Raw genomic sequence first — 18,234 nt, forward strand, 5'->3', positions numbered from 1 at the left:
ATTGGGGGGGTCCATGTAGAGATGTGCAATAACAGGCAGAGATGTTGCTCACAGGAGACCAGTCTACACCGTCTGCACAGCCTCAGCAGCTGCACGGCAGCCAGGCAACAGGTGGAGGGGAGACAGGTCCCATACGTGCCACCCCTTCCATGTGGCGTTGCTCTCGGATCATGCACATGCAGCGAGATATTCATCCAACGGTTTTATCCTCTCTGGAAGGCATAGTGGATCAGGTGAGTGTCAGGGCATTGGAATTTTGGTGTTAACCCCTCAAAACACATGCACTTCTGGATGAATTAGTTAGAAGAGAAAAGATTCTGCTCACAGTCTTCTTGATTGTGGCAATGCCAGTGATGCCACCTGTCATTTTATCCTGTTTGGTTTGGTGTGCATTTTTGTTGGCTTGCAAAATCAGTGAAACCCCGATTTAGCGTTTCTTTTGGGAGCAGTGGATTTGAGCAATGAACTGAGCAAGACCTTAAATGGCAGAAATCCAACACAGATTATTGACTTGGGCTCATTGAAATTGAATGTTAATGAGGGACAACCTTACGTGGGGACTCTGCTCTATATCACTGCTGCATGCTCTTTAATGCACGTACTTGTATGTGTACAGCAAATCTGTCTTGTAGTCAGATTCAGAAGAAAGATCAGCCATTAAGACAGGACAGAATTTGGAGTGTGGCACATGACACGCTGCTAGTTATGAACCATTTGTCAACAAGTCAGTTTATAAATGATACAAACTCCATCCTAAGTACACGTAGTACAGAAAAGCAGTGGCACTCACACAAGAAGACTACATTAAATAACACCTGTACAGTGTGAAAACAAGAACTAGCCGCTCCAGCACTTAGACATAGGGCGAGTAACCCTAAGAATTTTAAATTTTAAATTTAAAATTTAGAGAAAAAATTTTAAAAGGTTTTAAAACATCATAACTAAAGATTTTTAGAGTGCTACTACAAGAATATCGGGTTTGACATGTGCAACATAATCTACATAGCAGACACATATCAACGATGTAGATGTTGATAATACGAAGAATGTGACATTGTGTTTTTAAATGTTAAGTTTTAGACTGGGTTCAGTGTGGCAGAAACGTTAAGAGTATACACCTGATGATGGCCGATAGAGGCCGAAACATGTAGTGTAGAAAGAACAAGATCAAAGACATATAAATATATATTGTTTGCACTTAGGACGGAGTTTGTATCATTTATCGTGTAGAGTGCAACAGGATGCTTAAATATAATATTGTAAGTCAGTTTATATTGAGTAGTTGCTAGATAGATTTTTTTTAAATGAAAATCTGATCTTCGCTCAACTAGAAGAGATCAGGGTAAAGTAATGAACTACGAATCCAGGTCACAGCATGTTCAGATTAAAAGTTAATTAATAGTTTACATAATATTTTGTAAGTTTTGTTCTCAGTTTCCTAAAGCAGACTGAGCTGCCCCATAACTCACTCTCCCTCAGTAAGTCACTGTGGGTGAACAGTTCACTAACCATGTTTATTGTGTGTCTAGATGGTGTGGTTCCGAGAGAACTGGTATGAGGAAGTGTCTCGACAACTGCGACAGGGGCTTGCAAAGTGCCTTGCTATTGCTTTTGAGAACAGAGGGGCAGTGAGCGAAGCCACCATCACTCCCCACACGCTGAACTTTATTAAGAAGCTTGTGTCAACGTTTGGAATTGGTATAGGTAGGAGACTGTGATGGTATCATTTGGTCTGTAATTGCAGGTGACTTGTTATACAAGTCTCCACGTATATTGAAAACACATGAACACACAGTGTGGTGCTGAAGGAGTACGAGTCGACATGACTGAGTCAGACTGGTAGGACAAGTCAAACATTATGCATGCATAGCTGACTGGACACGTTGATTTCCTGGTGTCACTGTATTAATGCCATCGGGTCAGGTTCGTTGCAGGTCAGGAACAGCCTCTATCACACACTGTGGTAACGAGCCTAACCAAGCCCATGTTCTGCAATATATTTTAGAGCAAATGTCTGATGTATTGGGCATGGGTGTTCCAGAAAATATCTCCAGTTCAGTGAGTGCACAGTTCAGCAGTGCAGCGTCAGAGAGCCTTGCAAGCCGAGCTCGCGCAACAGTGCAGGATCCTGTATTCCAGATGATGAAAGTGCAGTTCACAACTGACTTTGACTTTGCCGTGCCTGGCTCCATGAAGCTGCAGAACCTCATTGTCAAGCTCCGCAAGTGGATCCAGATTCTGGAGACGAAAGTGAACACCCTGCCAAAGTGAGTCCCTCCTGCTGATGTATGTCTCATGTAGAAGTGCGGAACAGTCCTCAGTCATGTGCACATCTCATGGTCCTGTACTGAGAGACCATTTCTTTAAATGAAATCACTTCATCATGCAGGCACATGAACCTAGGTGCGAAACAGGTAGGGCCCCATGTGGGGCTATCATGTGCATGTAATGTAACGATAACAAAAATTTTAGTTTGAAGGTTATTGGTATTGGTTATTGGAATGTAATGCCCTGTAATCTGATATAGGTCATTAGAAACGTTTTGGAAGATTATTGCCTCCATCTTCAGGGTAGAATAAGTTACTGTCCTACCTTGAAGATGGAAGAAGCACATTCCTCTGAAAGGTTAGTAATTATCTCCCAGATTACACAGTGTCACTATGCAGGAGACAGCAATCTCTGCAGTCACCACTGGGAGGACTTACCATCTCTCAAATCTATGGTTCTTTTTTGAAGCATTTTCTGCATACCGTCCAACAAAAAAACTGGTACAGTTACTGTGTTTCTGGACATTATCCATTGTCCTGTTTTTTTTAAAACAACCAAGTTTCAGAGACTGGATTCTGTCTCCGTCTTCAGGCAGAAGCTCCTCAGTTGTGCCCAATCGATGGAGCTACTCCCTGTGTGCAGACATGAGCACCGACATGAGGTAGGAAGATGGAGACGTAATCCAGACTCTAAAACGTTTTTTTTTTTAAACATAGGCAGGATGATATTTGATGTCCATCGACACAATAATTGCATTAATATACCATAATCACAAACTCTTCTAAATTAAAAAAAATACCAGTTTTTTCTCTTTTTTCCTCTCTGAGGGGCCTTTCCTTTTTGCATCTTTGTTACATGACATGACTAACCAGTGCTGTTGAAAGCCTCCTGTCTTCTGGTCAAGAAAATGCTCTTGTTTATAGATATTTGGTAGGATTCTTTGGATGGGGGATCAGCAGGACCTATACCAGATAACATAATAGACACCCTGCCACTGCCACTGGGATCAGCTTGCTTTTGGAATTCCAGCTTGAATTTTGTAAAAATCTGTTTTTCTCCAAACTGCAAANCAGAAGGTTCCTCCAAAACATTGATAATGCACCTGTACCAGAGTTCATGATGTCACATCCCATAAGAATGCAATCTTAAAAGAATAAAATAGGCGGTCTGAGTTCTCCCTGGTATGCTGATATGCTTACACAAGAAGTGTATGCGCCGTGTGCACTGCTGCAAACTGTGCTTAACATTCAACAGGTCCTTCTTGATCGAAGAGAAGTGCAGGTTCCTCAGCAACTTCAGCCTCCAAACTGCAGAAGTCGAGTTGCCAGGGGAGTTCCTCCTTCCCAAGGTATTGTGTGATGTGCAGCACCATGCATGCTATTAGAAATACAGATACATTTAATCCAGATGTCGCATAATCGCATAATAATGAAAAATGGAAGATGCTGCTTACAGTTAAGTACAGTTTAAAAACATGTGACATTTAGGAAGGTAGATGAGTCACTTGTCTGTTCAGACAAAACTTGACAGTTTCTTCAAACCTTTGTCATTACTTTCAAAAACAAGTACAACTTCTGAGTCTTCTATTGAGGAATAAATGCATTGTTTTTTTAGTTTTTAAATAACATCTCTACAGTGATATTTTTTATTTTCATGAGCATTACTTATGTCATTAAATTTCCCATTTATTTCTTTTTTTTTTTTTTTTCCTTTTCTTTTAGGGCTACCTTTTGCTTCACTAATTCGGATTATTGAGACACAATAGATCACTGTGGTCACGGTGCAAGGGCCAAGAGGGCCCACCCCTTATACATACAATTCGGATTATTGCTTAATCTGGATGACCTCTCCCCCCGTTACTCTGGATTAATGAGGGTTTACTGTAGTTTAAAGGAAAGCAGCTCTATCCTTGACAAAACCCGAGTACGTAGTTATATCGTATTGAAGCATCCAGTTGCACTGTGTATTCCAATTTTAGGGTTCTCACTTCGCTGTCTCTTTGCAACTCCATCCATATGCTGAATTCACACTTCAAGACTCTTTGTCCCTTCTTACTGTTTATTTAACAGCACATGTTTAGGCCTAACTGGCCACCATGAAAACTAATAGCTACATGCAGAAGAAAGGAAAGAAACCAACACACCAGACCCACGACACATATGCAAGCAAAAGTACATTGCTCCTAAAATGCAAGATACAACAGTGTAACAACAGAGCAGCAGTTTTCATCTACAGTCTTACACAGCTGATGAAGGCCACTTAGGCCGAAACATGTGCTGTTAAACAAACAGTAGTTAGTTAGTTATTTAGAGAGGGTGGGTTTCCCCATGCACTGCAACCAGTTTGATCTATTGTGCTTCCCTCTATGATATTCTACCAGTCTCTTTACCCTACCGATAAATGGTGCGTACCATCAGTCCCCCCGAGCAAGCGAGTTCGGCCACTTGCTTAGCGGTGTCTATAATGCTTCCCCCATCTATCAGAGGCCTTAGAGACTATTGTTGGGCGGGAAACGTCCTGGAATTTGGCTCAGTGATCCCCTTCGGGGATATGAGGTTCTTTTACGTGCCGTAAAGTTATGACACGGGACACACAGCTTAAAGTCCCTCCCAGAGGACTTGTTCCCTGAATTTTTCCACCCTTAAAAATTCGACGACCTCCGCCGGGTATTTGAACCCGTGTACCATGAGTCATGAGGTGGGAACGTTACCTCTAGACTACGGAGGTCGCTTAAACAAACAGTAAGAAGAGACATAGAGCTCGAAGGTGAATTCAATGTATGGACGGAGCTCCACAGAGATGGTGAAGTGAGAATGCTAAAATTCGGTATTTGAGGTTCTCAACAATGGTTATGAAGAGTACTGTCTTCTGGGATTTAACATCTTGTAGTGTGTTGAAAGATAGCTGACGATTCAGAGGAACATATTGCCTCCATCTTCAGGGTCAAAGAATAAGCTGAGCAAGAAACCAGCATGAGCAGAGCTTCCTCTGCTTGCCACTTGCTTTCACACTGGTTACTTGCGCAGTTTATTCTCTGACCCTGAAGATGGAGGAAATATGTTCTTGCTTTACAGGTCAGAACTCTCAGTTGTGACTCTACAAGAAATGCTGTACTGTTCACAGTCTGGAGGAATTTTGTCATGTTGGAGTGCCAGCTTCATGTCCAGTAGGTCCCAAGCTCAGTCTCAGTCTCCAGAATGACTGTTGTGACTGAGGTTGCTAATTGTTCTCCTCAGTTCCCCCCAGCAAATTTCAGGATACTGCTTCAAATTAGGCTATGAGTGCTTACTTCCACATGCTTTGCAACTCACTGCTCACTGACCCTAGCCTCCAGTGCCAAACAATTTATCCTGTAGATGTCATTAATTTCAATGTAGTACAATTATTGTGTTTCCAAACATTATCCATTGGCCTATTTTTATATAAAACACATTTCAGAGACTAGATTCTGTCTCCATCTTCAGGTGGAACCTACTGATTTTGGCCCAATCAGTAGAGCTAGTCCTTATCTCAGGAAATAAGCATAGACACAAGATAGGATATATAAACCAAATACAGCACAAACCATCTGCGAGAGTTATGACATATGTTAAAAATGCTTATTAAACTCCACACATATGACGCCTAGCACTTGTGTACATGCACTGTTTCACAGCTTTTGTTGTTAAAAGCAGAGTACTATCAGAAGTCGTCAATAAAGAGAAAAATTCCACCTGAATATGGAGACAGAATTCAGTCTCCAAAAATGTTTTTTAAATAAAAACAAGACAATGAATAATGTCCAGAAACACAACAATTGTAATAATATACCATCATCACAGACTTTTAGATCTTATTTGAATGCAGTATGTTTAAAATTCAGTGTCTCTGTGGTTTAGTCAAGACAACTCTGTACTTCAACCAGTCTAGTTTGGAACCCATGTTCATTTGACTGTGAAACTGTAGTTTCAGTAACACTAAGCACTGTGAAACATACAGTTACATAGTTGCATGCCCATTGTGAGGTTGAGGTGAGGTGGGGAAGCACCAGTCATGCTACCTGCATTTGTTGCAGCATTCTCATTACTATGTGAGGATTGCACGCTTCATGCCACGAGTCGACACTGTCCAGAAACACAATACGGCAGCACGACGTCTCTTCATACGGGGTCACAATGGCAAAATATATCCATACCTGGTGGTGAATGACTCGGGCCTGGGTGACGCCCGGCGGGAGGAGCGTGTTCTGCAGCTGCTTCGGATGCTCAACCACTACCTGGGCAAGCAGAAGGTAGCTGTTGTTTTCAATCAGGAAGAATATTTTGTGCCTCACTGCACTGTTGCTTGGTACTAAGGCTTCCTGGTTGTCACATGACCAGAACACAGGCATTAGCTAAGTGCCTGCAGTGACACGAACTTTTACATTAATCTCAACTCTTTCCATGCTGCGGTCCCCCCCACATCAGTGCATTCATTCTTAAGTCTTCTTCACCATGTTAATCAAAAAGATAAAAGAAAAATGATAATATTAAAATTGATATGAGGATATGGACTGGACGCATCTGACTTAGGACGTGGATCAGTAGCAGGCTCTTGTGAATAAGGTAATGAACTTTCAGTATTATCAAATATGGGGAAATTCTGGAGTAGTTGAATAACCATAAACTTTTCAAGGGGTCGTCTAGAACGTTGAGTTACTTAATAAATTGGTGTTAAATGCTTAATAATTAACCAACTGTATAACCTAACCAGAAAGTAACAAAGTAACCAATCAAGAAGCAAACTAAACAGCCAATTATTAGTTGGCTAGTTTGTTTCTTGGTTTGTTAGTTGGTTACTTTGCTTGTTGACTGGTTAGTTATGTTGTTAATTAGTAGCCGGTTAATTATTTAGTTTGTTTTTTGCTTTGTTAATTTGTTAGCTTGGTTGGTTATAAAAAGATGTGCATCAGGGAATGACATGTGCCATCAGCCCTGATAGGGTCAGTGTGGGAAACAATGTTGTGTGTCGCAGGAAACATCACGCAGGTTCCTACACTTCACAGTTCCAAGGGTCGTGGCAGTCTCTCCACAGATGCGGCTCATCGAAGACAATCCTGCATCCGTCTCACTGCTTGACATATACAAACAAGGCTGTGCTCGTGTTGGACTCGAACATGACTCTCCTGTGCTCAGATACTATGAACGCCTTGCAGCCGTTCAGGTAAAATTCTTGGATATCTGAACATGATTGATGACAAAATAGAAAGGAATCACAGAGAAGGTACAGTGAGATACTCGGCAAACAAGATTACAGAAGTGGTCAGTAGATGTCACTGAATGTTATAATGGAGAGAAACATCTAATGAGGATCTTCACTATTTAAACATTGAGTGAATGATATTAAAAGGCTTACATGGACAGCTGTGTAACATGCATGCAGGAAACAGAAGATTTATGTAACATTTCTGTTGAAAAATGTTGATGAAGCAGATCATCAGGAAACCCTAAACGTAAGTCAAAGTATAATATTAAAATTGACCTTAATAAAATTGGTTGCGAAGTTGTAGAATAGATTGTACTGACTCAGATAGAGACCAGGGATGGGTTCAGTGATCAGCCTTCAGTCTCTGTAAAGGTAATCTCTTGATCCACTGAACATATGCTAAGTGTGTCATCTAGGTCTTCCTCAGGATCTTCTCCCACACACTGATTTCCAAGGTCAGGTGGTTACCATTTCTGGTTTGTATTCAAGGAGCTCCTGAGTACAGTCTGAGCCCGGTGACTGGCTATCCTGACAGATCATTTGTGATTTTGTTGAGTCCCCCCAGACAGATGCCCAGATAGCATCTTACTAGTCCACCACTTCCTTTGAAATCCTTTCCAGTTCATTATTCACTAACCATCTTGCCATTTGATGCTATTGTCACATGTCAGAGGACTACAAACACGGTTTGGATTGGTAATTGGATTTATTGACCACTTTAACCTACAACTCATGACTGCACTTCAGAAATCACCGTCACACACAGACTAGTGTTCTCAGTCTGTTACAGCCTCCACTAGCCTTTGCCTGGTAACAGCTTTCAACGGTGGACGTTCCCTTTTTTATATATATATATATCTTTTTTTTTTCGGTTAGTGGGGGGTGGAGTCCAACTGGTTCCACTCGGCACAGTGGCCACTGATTGGCCTATTGTAGCCTGCCCCAGGTGATTTTGATGATGGAGAATTTAGTGGAATGAAGATTGGCAGGGGAAACCGAAATACTTGGAGAATACCCACCCCAGCACCACTTTGTCCACCACAAATCTCACTTAACCAGACCCGGGATCGAACCCAGGCCACTGCGGTGGGAAGCCACCAACTAACCGCTTGAGCTGTGGCGCAGCCGGACATTCCCCTTACTCTGGATTCTTGAACTACTCCTGTGCCTCAGCTACCTGCTTCCAACAGTGACAGATCACAACAACTGACTGACTGCTCACCAACCAACTCGCTTTACTCTACTGCACTCACTAACTGAACTGATCTCGGTCAGTTGAGTCATATAGGTTTGTAGCAGACCTACAGAGAACACTGCTTGCAACACTTCTATTGTTGTGTGATGTCACCATGTATGTGATGCATTCCTCTGCTGATGGTGTACAGGCCATTACCTAGCAACAGGTCTACTTTCTACTAGGCTATGTAATCTGAAGTGCTAACCCTAAACAGACAGACAAATGCTCCCACTCAGCTGCATTCCGTTTGGCTTCTTAGAAACTTTCTGTTTGCTTGTCCAAAATCATTGCAGTGTCTTTTTTCCATAGAAGCTATGTGCACCTGAATGTTCACTGGCCACGAAACAGCAGCTGCTTTCATCTGTTATGTATTTTCCAGGCTCGGGGATCACAAGCAAGTCATCAGGTCCTGAGGGACATCTTGAAAGATGTTCAGTGCAATATGGTGCCTCGCTCTGTGGTCAGAGACTGGGCAGTCAGGACTTTCCCTGCAGCTACAGATTACTGGATGTTCCGCAAAATGGTGAGGAACACTTTGGACTGGCTTAAAATAGCTTTCCATATGATTCATCTTGCTGATTAACTAATTTTCTGGTAGTAGTACTGAATGATCACTGCCACTGGACATGACCCCGTGCCAGTTCCATCCACCTCCCACCATTTCCCTAAGATTCATCTTACTAATTAAATCTCTGGTAGCTGAACCCCAAGATTCAATACTGTGAATACCAAACCATGTCACTGGACACGATCGTGAGTCGTCTGTCTCCTGTCTTCACCTTCCAAAAAGTTTCATCACAAAATTGTGTATACATTTCATATCTTCTGAAAGCAGCCATTTCCTGTCACAATGTTGCAGTTCACACTTCAGCTGTCACTGGCATGCTTTGCTGAGTATGTCCTGCATCTCACTCGGCTAAACCCAGATATGATGTACATTCACCAAGACTCTGGCCTTGTCAATGTGTCATACTTCAAGTTTGATGTGGATGACACCACAGGTGAGTGTCTCAGTTGTTTATGTTTATCCACTGGCAGTATTGCTGTCCTTGCATGTCACATGAATTATTGGATCCTTCACATCTTGGTGCTGCCAGCTGTCAGGCTTCAAGAATTTTCTGTATCTCTGACATTATGAATATTGGCTAGATAATTACAGGAGTAGATTTTAACACCCTTTGACTGCATTTTAACATAGAACCTCTTTATTACAACCGTCACAACACAACAAATATCAAGATCAGTGCCTAGTTTCGGCTCTGCTGCATGTTTCGCCTATCAATAGCCATCATCAGGCAAATATATGGTTAACATATATATATATATATATATATATATATATACNATATTTTTGTATATAAAATTGTATAGGAGGTTCGTGATGTAGATGTAGTAAATTAATGCTAATTGTTTAGTCGGTGCCTCATCTTAAGTATTGTCCGTTCTGTAGGGAATGTAAACGACTTTAACACTTTGAAACCTGAAGTTCATTGAAGTAACAGTTGAAAATTTGTTTCCTGCCTCTCAGAAACCACAGTGCAGCTCCACTTCAAAGACCAGCTGGTTAATGCTGCAGGGAAACAACCATTCATTGTTCTGAGGATTGTGTGAAATATATATAGACACTTTGTAAGCAAAAAATGAATTGTCTGAATGGCATCAGGTGGCACATTTGGCTCCTGCCGTGCTTTAGTGGGTTAAGCTACTGACTGAAAGTCCTCATTGTTAAGCAGTGGTTATTTTTATCAAATATGCCATGATATGTGGGTGTTTTTTTTTTCTTTTGGTTTTGAGGTTTTCATTGCAGTGACTTTGAGAAGGATTGTCTTCTGACACGTGATGCGATGTAGTCTGGTAGAAATTTATCAGTTTTTAGAGAAACATACTTCCTCCATCTTCAGGAAGTTATTTCTTGCTGATTGCTTGATTCACTTACCCCTTGGCCCTAAAGATGGAGACAGTATGTTCCTCTGAAACACTGATAAACTTTTACCAGACTACACAGCATCATACCCCAGAAAATAGTTCTCTTCTCTTAATTTTTTATTTATCTCATATGAGGGTAAAAAGGAAAGTTGCTTTCACAAATGTATTTCTCCCAGAGCTTACATAAAAGCGATGTATTACACATTCAGTATTTTGGTCCATACTAAAGTCACTTTATCACATAATCTCCGTGTACATTGAGAAATTTATTCCAAGAGCACACCAGTTTATTGATGCTGTCTTGGAAGAGCTGTGTGCCCTTTGTGTGGTGTCTGCACTTATTGCTTCCATGACCTTAGAATATGGTTTGAATCAACAGCCTGCAAGACATCTTGTCAGTGGCCCAAACAGGTGGTAGTCGCTTGGGGCTAGATCAGGACTAATAAGATGTATGCTGCAGAATCTTGAAACCAAACTTTTGCAGCCAGTTTGCTGTTCATGAAAGTAACTTTTCAGTCTGCCCTTGTATTGCTGGAGGAATACTGAATTGTAATGTGCCGCCTAGACCTGACCTGGAAGGGTCAGCTGTTCAGCAAGAAGTGGGGTGCAGAGGATCAGATCAAAGGGACTAGGAAGGCTGATATAGTAGCAGAGAGTGGTTGTGCTGTAGTGGGCTGATGTCCACAGATGTTTGGGAGACAGTGGATTTGAACTTCAAACTGAGGATATTCTCAGATATAGATTTCATTGATCATTAGTTATAATGAGTAAGAACATTCGGGGAGATAAACTTTCCAGCCTAGTAATTGTTACAAAGGTCATACAGCAGGGCAAGCACGGGATAGGGATGATGATTACTGCCAGGCCAAGTGTAAACAGTGTAGATCACCTTCCATGTCTTGCCCCATTGGTATCGCCACAGCAAGTTGTCAACAGATTTCACTGAAGTAACAAAAGAAGGTTAAGGGGCCAAGCAGTATGGCCTTCCTGTATTTTCACTGAAATTCTGATTGAATCAAAATGATTAGGTAGGTCACACAAATTGGTTCAGAAACAAGATTATATTTTGCGAGGGAGAAAGTCGGCATACAGTATTATTGCTTTTAGTGATTTAATCACAACGGAAAGTCACAAGAAAGTACCTTTTAGATTGGCAACCGTATCTTGTCTGTACATCTTTATTGAGACGCTTGTAAACTGCTGAATGGATTTTCATAAAACTTGACAGTGGGGAATTCTGCTAAAATTTATTGACACATATCAATTTTGATTATAATAGGAGAACAGACACATCACATGAAGATCCACATGCATTTCTCTCTGCATCTTGAGTGCAACTCACTAATGTGAGTTTCCAAGTAGAAGTCACAGAGGAAATATGGAACCCACATTTCATGCACAATACACTTTTTGTGTAGGTAATGTACATAACCAGAATTGAAGAAAGCAGTCTGCTGGGATGTGGCACCTTGTAGATGTGGTGTTAACCAACGTTCCTCCGAAACATTGGTTAACACCACTGTTTTCTTCATAGTCACCGCTGTGAAAACCTGAAATCTTACATAACCAGAATTGTTACAGTATGTGTACATTTCGTAACTTGTATTTCTTTCTTTGAGTGGATGTCCAATATGTCAACCTCCATTATGGTGTCAAGGTCCAGCAGATGGTTCTGGATGGGTTGAGTTCCTTAGCGCGGATGGTAAGGATGAATGTGACATGTTTTCCAATGTATGCAATACAGGTGACCTGGATGCCAACCGCCCTGTACCATTTAGACTGACGCCCAACATCCTCGAGTACCTGAGCACTATTGGAATCAACGGGCCCCTGACAGCCAGTATGATTGCTGCAGCCCGCTGCTTGGTGCAGCCCAGCTTCAAGGTGCAGACAATCTTGAGGGCCATTCTGCGTGACGAGATGATCGCAGGACACAGGAAGGTGAGGACAGACTTGTGCCTTGTGGCATGAAGCATTGAGACAGATGTGGGCAGTTGATACATGTCAGCAGACTGAACCCAACTATTTTGAATTGTTTCATATTTGGTCCGTTACACTATCAATCACAAATTGTCAATGAATAATCCGTCGAGTGTAACAATGTTTTTAGGTCACTTATTTATTTCACTCGCCTTACATGTTTCGGTTTAAAATAAACCATCATCAGAGGCACGTTTACAAACACATGAAACCACTGGCGTTGTATAATGTACACAGTATGTAAGCTGCGTGAACACTACTACAGATATCGGAGTGTAAAAGCACAACACTTTCTAGTAGCGTTGAATGCACGTACAATTCTTGCATTCCATCCGAAGAATGCCCTCAAATTGAGCTGTCAATGTGTCTTACGCGTTGTGTGTTGTGTACTGTGAGTACACAACACACAACGCGTAAGACACATCTGACCAAAAGCATACACAACCTCAAGTTGACGATTCCCATCACCGGGACGAATCAATAAGAAGGAACCGTACATTTTATTTCAAATGTTTTAAACTTTTAAATATTTTAACATTGACAGCTCAATTTGAGGGCATTCTTCGGATGGAATGCAAGAATTGTACGTGCATTCAACGCTACTAGAAAGTGTTGTGCTTTTACACTCCGATATCTGTAGTAGTGTTCACGCAGCTTACATACTGTGTACATTATACAACGCCAGTGGTTTCATGTGTTTGTAAACGTGCCTCTGATGATGGTTTATTTTAAACCGAAACATGTAAGGCGAGTGAAATAAATAAGTGACCTAAAAACATTGTTACACTCGACGGATTATTCATTGACAATTTGTGAACCCAACTCTTTGTCACCATTGCCACAAACATCTGTGAGCCAACCTCAGCCTTGTGTCTTCACAACCCATATGCTGAAGATCCTGTTCTGTGCCGCAGTCTCCCATTATTTTATCTCTTGAGGTTTTCTACAAAGAAATTCTATCCATCTCATCATCCTCCTACAATTTCTTTGTTTTTCCTTCCTTCTATGTGACATCTTCCCTAACTTGCTGTCCTGATTATGAGCTGTCTTCCTCGTGGGCATTTTCCTTTTAGTTTCATATTCAAAACCTTCAGTATTCTGTCTTTGTTTGCTCTTAAAATATGCCCATACTATCATATTTTATATATAAATTTATCTTCTAGTATATTCATCTGCAATTTCTCTCATATTTTTATGTCTCCCCCCCCCAAGTTTTGCCATATTTCTTAAAACTTTCATCTTGTCACTGTTAGCCTAATGGTATCTGTGAGTATGATGTAAGGCAGTGCTTGTCAGGGTGTGTGCAGCAGGGACCCAGTCTCTTGCTGCTTCCTGGCGGCTGAGGTCTCACAAGTACCCTGGATATGAACAGCTGTGGCGAAGCTGGGACACACCTAGCAAGTCTGTAGTGGATTTTGGAACTGCTACCAACAAATAAGGTGTTACGTGTTCATTTCGAACTCAAAGGTTCATCACCATGATTACAGGGGCCCACCGTTGAACTCTTTTCCATGAATCTCACTCTGTTGACATCTTCACATCTTCAGGATCCATTTTAACATTTTCACAATTTTTGAGCAACCACAGACGCGTTTTGGATTGATGATCAGGTTTATTGGACTCTTACAAAATGTAACTACAAATAACCACAAAAGTCTCACTCAGTTACACACTCAAAAGATCACTGTAACTACAGCACACATTAAGTCTTCTCAGTCTTCACTAGCTGTTGCTTGGTAGCAGCTTCTAACAGCAGACGTTCCCCTTTCTCTGGGTTATTGAACTGTCCCTGACCTCAGCTACAGCAACTCTAGACTAACTCCATTGAACTTGACTTGACTCAACTAACTCACCAACTGAAACTCCTAGCTTGTCCCACTTATAACATCTGGGCACGGACCACACAGAAAACACTGTTCCTCATTGTTGTAGTTTAACTGTTACACAGTAATGGCTGTTGTATATTTACTTATCTCATGGTCCTTGCCCAGCAGCAGATCTACATGCCACAGTATTATCCAGCCACCTACAGGTGGTCTCTTCAGGTTTCCTAGCTGCCATTACATGTGTATTTCTTGTTTCTTGTATACATTCTACAAACCCCTCCCATGTCAGCATTCTTGATATGATCCCTCTAATAGTATTAGGTGAAGATACAAACTGAAAATTCTCATTATGTAATTTCTTTCCATTCTTCAGTGACTTCATCTTGTTTAGGCCCAAAGACTCGGGACAGTGGCAGTGATTGCTTCCGTTTTCCTGCCAGTCATCATTCCACCATTCCTCTGTGCTCATTTGTCAGGCCCTACCAGCCAGCACATTATCACATTGTCACGCACTGTTGGGGCTCCACTTCTGATCTGACACTTGTTGATTTCAAAATCTAAAAGTTAACTTTGCCCTTTGAAGTCTTTTAAGTTCATCTAAATGTTGAAGAGTCCAGTTCCTGCTTCACAGAAAATGCACTGTTGTATCTTCATTACAGAGACAAATCAGTTAATGTCGTACACAGAAATAGTGGCTGTTTATTATGAGAATACTGTCGCGCATATGGAGTGACTATAGACAGGGGTTGGACTGGCAATCAGATTTACTGAACACTTCATTGTTCACACACACTAGTGTCCATTAGTGTCACATCTTCACTGCTGTTGCTTGGTAGCAGCTTCCAACAGCGGACATTCCCCTTCCCCTGTGGGTTCCTGAACTGACCCTGGCCTCAGCTACCAGCTTCTCACAACAGCTGAACTCCAGTGATTATCTAATTTGCCAACTCGCCAACCAGCTGACTGCCTGCAGACTCTCTCTTGACTGACTAACCATCTCTAGACTTGTCCTGCTTATAACATCTCCGCACAGATCACATAAAAAACACCGCTTCCCAGTACTGTTGCATCAAATTATTGCCATGGAAACATGCTTGTTTGCAGAGCCGTTACTCAATAACAGTTGTCTCTGCTGGCTTCAGTTCTTGCCTTGAGCAAATATGCCACAATATAAACACATAAATACACTGTGTGCAGGAGGTACATAGTGTTACCACCCTGCTTGAATGGGTTTACTTCTGATATACAATCTCAAACCTTGACGTGTCATGAAACTGTGTGTATCATGCTGCAGAAACAGGATGACTGCCAGCATGAGTCGCTAAACTCTGCACCAGCTGACATGGAGGGGGAGCTGCTTATCAACATGGTGACTCGCGCTGTTACGGCCATCATGTCACGACTCAACACCCTCTCCAACTCTGATGTGCCTGAGAGCAAGGTACAGTTAAGTTCTCTCTCAGTCAGTTTATACCTGAGCTAAATAAAGTATATCTTTAAGCAGACTCAAACTCATATAAAATAGGCACACATCTCTTGAGGCACCAGTGGGCTGCTGTAGACTTGTATTTGGAGTACTTGGTTCGGTTCTTGGCCAGGACACCGGCAGTCCTGCAATTCTTGAAGATTTCCGCAGTCCCTCCAAACAAGTGTCAGAATAGTACCTGAAATAGACCACAGCCACTTCCTTCCAAATCTGTTCCAGCTCATCTCTCATCCAACCATTCTGCACTATGTAGAGCAGCTAATAACAGCATTGTAAAATAACCCATAAAAGGAAACTACCTTGCGGAGAGGAGAAAATGACATTTTGATACACAGTGGCAACAGCACTGGTACATAGTAAACTTTAGTCTGTCAGGTGACAGAATTAGCAGTGAGCAGCTCATTAAAATATTGGTTTTATGAAACCACATATTAAATTAAATGTTAATATATATTATTTCATTAGGTAAGCACTTTGGTGACGGCAGCAAACAGTCACGACAACCTGTGCCGGATGGATCCAGCGTGGCATCCGTGGCTGTAACTGTACACGACTGCCACATGTGGAGCACACAGCCTTCTTTATGTGCAGTGTACTGTGATACTCTCTTCAAGAGTCTACTGTTTGCTTGCAGGTGTTAAAAACTATACAGGAGTCATGAAACTGATCATTACTGTGGACAGTTTCCGTGTCTGGAAGCATTAAAGTATGGGGGGGGCAACATAAGTATTCCATTATAAAGTACAAAGTCAGTTTAAATATGAAGGGCCTTGAAACTGACAAAGTAAGACACACTGAATGAAAGTAACGGCTGAACAGGATATGACTCTTATCCTTCCAGTTGTAAGGTTTCTTTCATCTGATGACCCCTAGAGAGAGGGGAGGGCCTTCTTTACAACCAGATTCAGTCCACAACACAACAACTGAACTAATTACAGTCGCTGTATCCACTTTTATGATAATGTTACAATTGTACTGGTGAAAAGCAACATCCCCAAGCAATATGTCACAAAAATACACATATATGGAGAATCCAATGTGCAGTTTATTTCCTTCTTCTTCTTCCTTCAGTGTTCTCACTGTTATGGGGTCATCCAGCAACCAATCCTATCCATCTGTCTCTGTCTTCCCAAAGTTGCTTCATGTCACGTTCTTTCTTCCCTCATTTGTGATACCTTCCCTAACCTGGTGTTCCCATCTTAAGGTTTGTTTTCTTCTTGAGCATTTTCCTTTTATTTTCATGTTCAAACCTTCCTTAATATTCTGTCTTTGTTATTCTTAAACATAACTCTACATGCCTATTCTGTTATTTATTGGTTCATCGTTCAATGTTCTTATCTTTAAGTTCTATGTTTCCATTTTTTATTCTCTTTCCCTCTTGGATTCTCCTTCTGTACTTCTCAATGTCATGTGATGTTAGTCCACTAATATCTGCCTTTGTCTGTAGCAGTTAAATACATGTTTAAGATTCCTAAGTCAGCAACTTCTATTTTTCACAGTAGAAAAATCATCTGCTGATGTGCCTTTTTATTTTCTAATACACATTTAACAGGTAAAAATTTGCAGAGGCACTTGAAAACAAAATGTGTTGACCACATATTGTCAGAAATCTCCCAAAATGACTTGCTAACATATGCAAAGTTGGTAATACAGCCAAGTTTGTTTTGTGGATTGTACCTGGAGATGACAGCACAAGAGGGCAAGCCAGACAAAGTCTAATGTTGTAAGCTGCATGACACTAGATTTCACTGGTGATCCTGTGCCATGGACAGTGCTCTAGAGATATCTGGACACATACTTGAACAAGACTTATCATGTATGTGATCAGACTGTGGATGTCTGGGTCATGACACCATACAGTGTAGGTGGACACTGGCAGTTGGAAGGATGATGGTGTCTCCATCTTGAGAGCACATACCACAGTTTGAACAGTGAACCTCTATGTACTGACTTTGGAGACACTTCCAGAAGTGGTATGTCACAGCTTGGACCAGTCAGGACCCTTGCTTGAAATTAGTATATTTGCAAGCAAATGTGAAACAAGTGCCCCCCCCCAAAGTGATTAGTTGTTCTCTGTGTCAAAGAATGCAGCATTTTGTATGAAATGACAAGACTGGTTTGTAATAAAGTTGTCCATCCTTAACAGGCTAAATACCTCTCGTCTACCCCTCTCCCAGCCAAGCCAGTGCTCCTTCCTCGATTTGATACCTAAAAATAGGCTATCCAGAATGAGGAATTGTGTGATTTTCCTCAGTTCATTTTCATGGAAAGAAAGAATATAATGTTAA

The 18,234-nt window shown here is 41.4% G+C and overlaps 1 protein-coding gene across 4 annotated transcripts in view; it reads left to right on the forward strand.

Moving 5' to 3' along the window:
• Positions 1-18,089, forward strand: part of LOC111861437 (transformation/transcription domain-associated protein) — a 90,041-nt gene extending 71,952 nt beyond the window's left edge. For all 4 annotated transcript variants that reach the window (XM_023845998.2, XM_023845999.2, XM_023846000.2 and 1 more), the window contains exons 56-66: positions 55-233; positions 1,530-1,704; positions 2,042-2,267; positions 3,523-3,616; positions 6,323-6,538; positions 7,261-7,449; positions 9,108-9,251; positions 9,588-9,729; positions 12,399-12,595; positions 15,755-15,901; positions 16,412-18,089. In XM_023845998.2, coding sequence (XP_023701766.1) covers positions 55-233; positions 1,530-1,704; positions 2,042-2,267; positions 3,523-3,616; positions 6,323-6,538; positions 7,261-7,449; positions 9,108-9,251; positions 9,588-9,729; positions 12,399-12,595; positions 15,755-15,901; positions 16,412-16,489 — 1,787 coding nt within the window. In that variant the 3' untranslated portion in view covers positions 16,490-18,089. The remainder of the gene's footprint in view (positions 1-54; positions 234-1,529; positions 1,705-2,041; positions 2,268-3,522; positions 3,617-6,322; positions 6,539-7,260; positions 7,450-9,107; positions 9,252-9,587; positions 9,730-12,398; positions 12,596-15,754; positions 15,902-16,411) is intronic.
• Positions 18,090-18,234: the final 145 nt, after the last annotated feature.

This window comes from Cryptotermes secundus, unplaced genomic scaffold, assembly GCF_002891405.2.
Source record: "Cryptotermes secundus unplaced genomic scaffold, Csec_1.0 scaffold693, whole genome shotgun sequence".
In the NCBI taxonomy this organism is placed as follows: Eukaryota; Metazoa; Arthropoda; class Insecta; order Blattodea; family Kalotermitidae; genus Cryptotermes; species Cryptotermes secundus.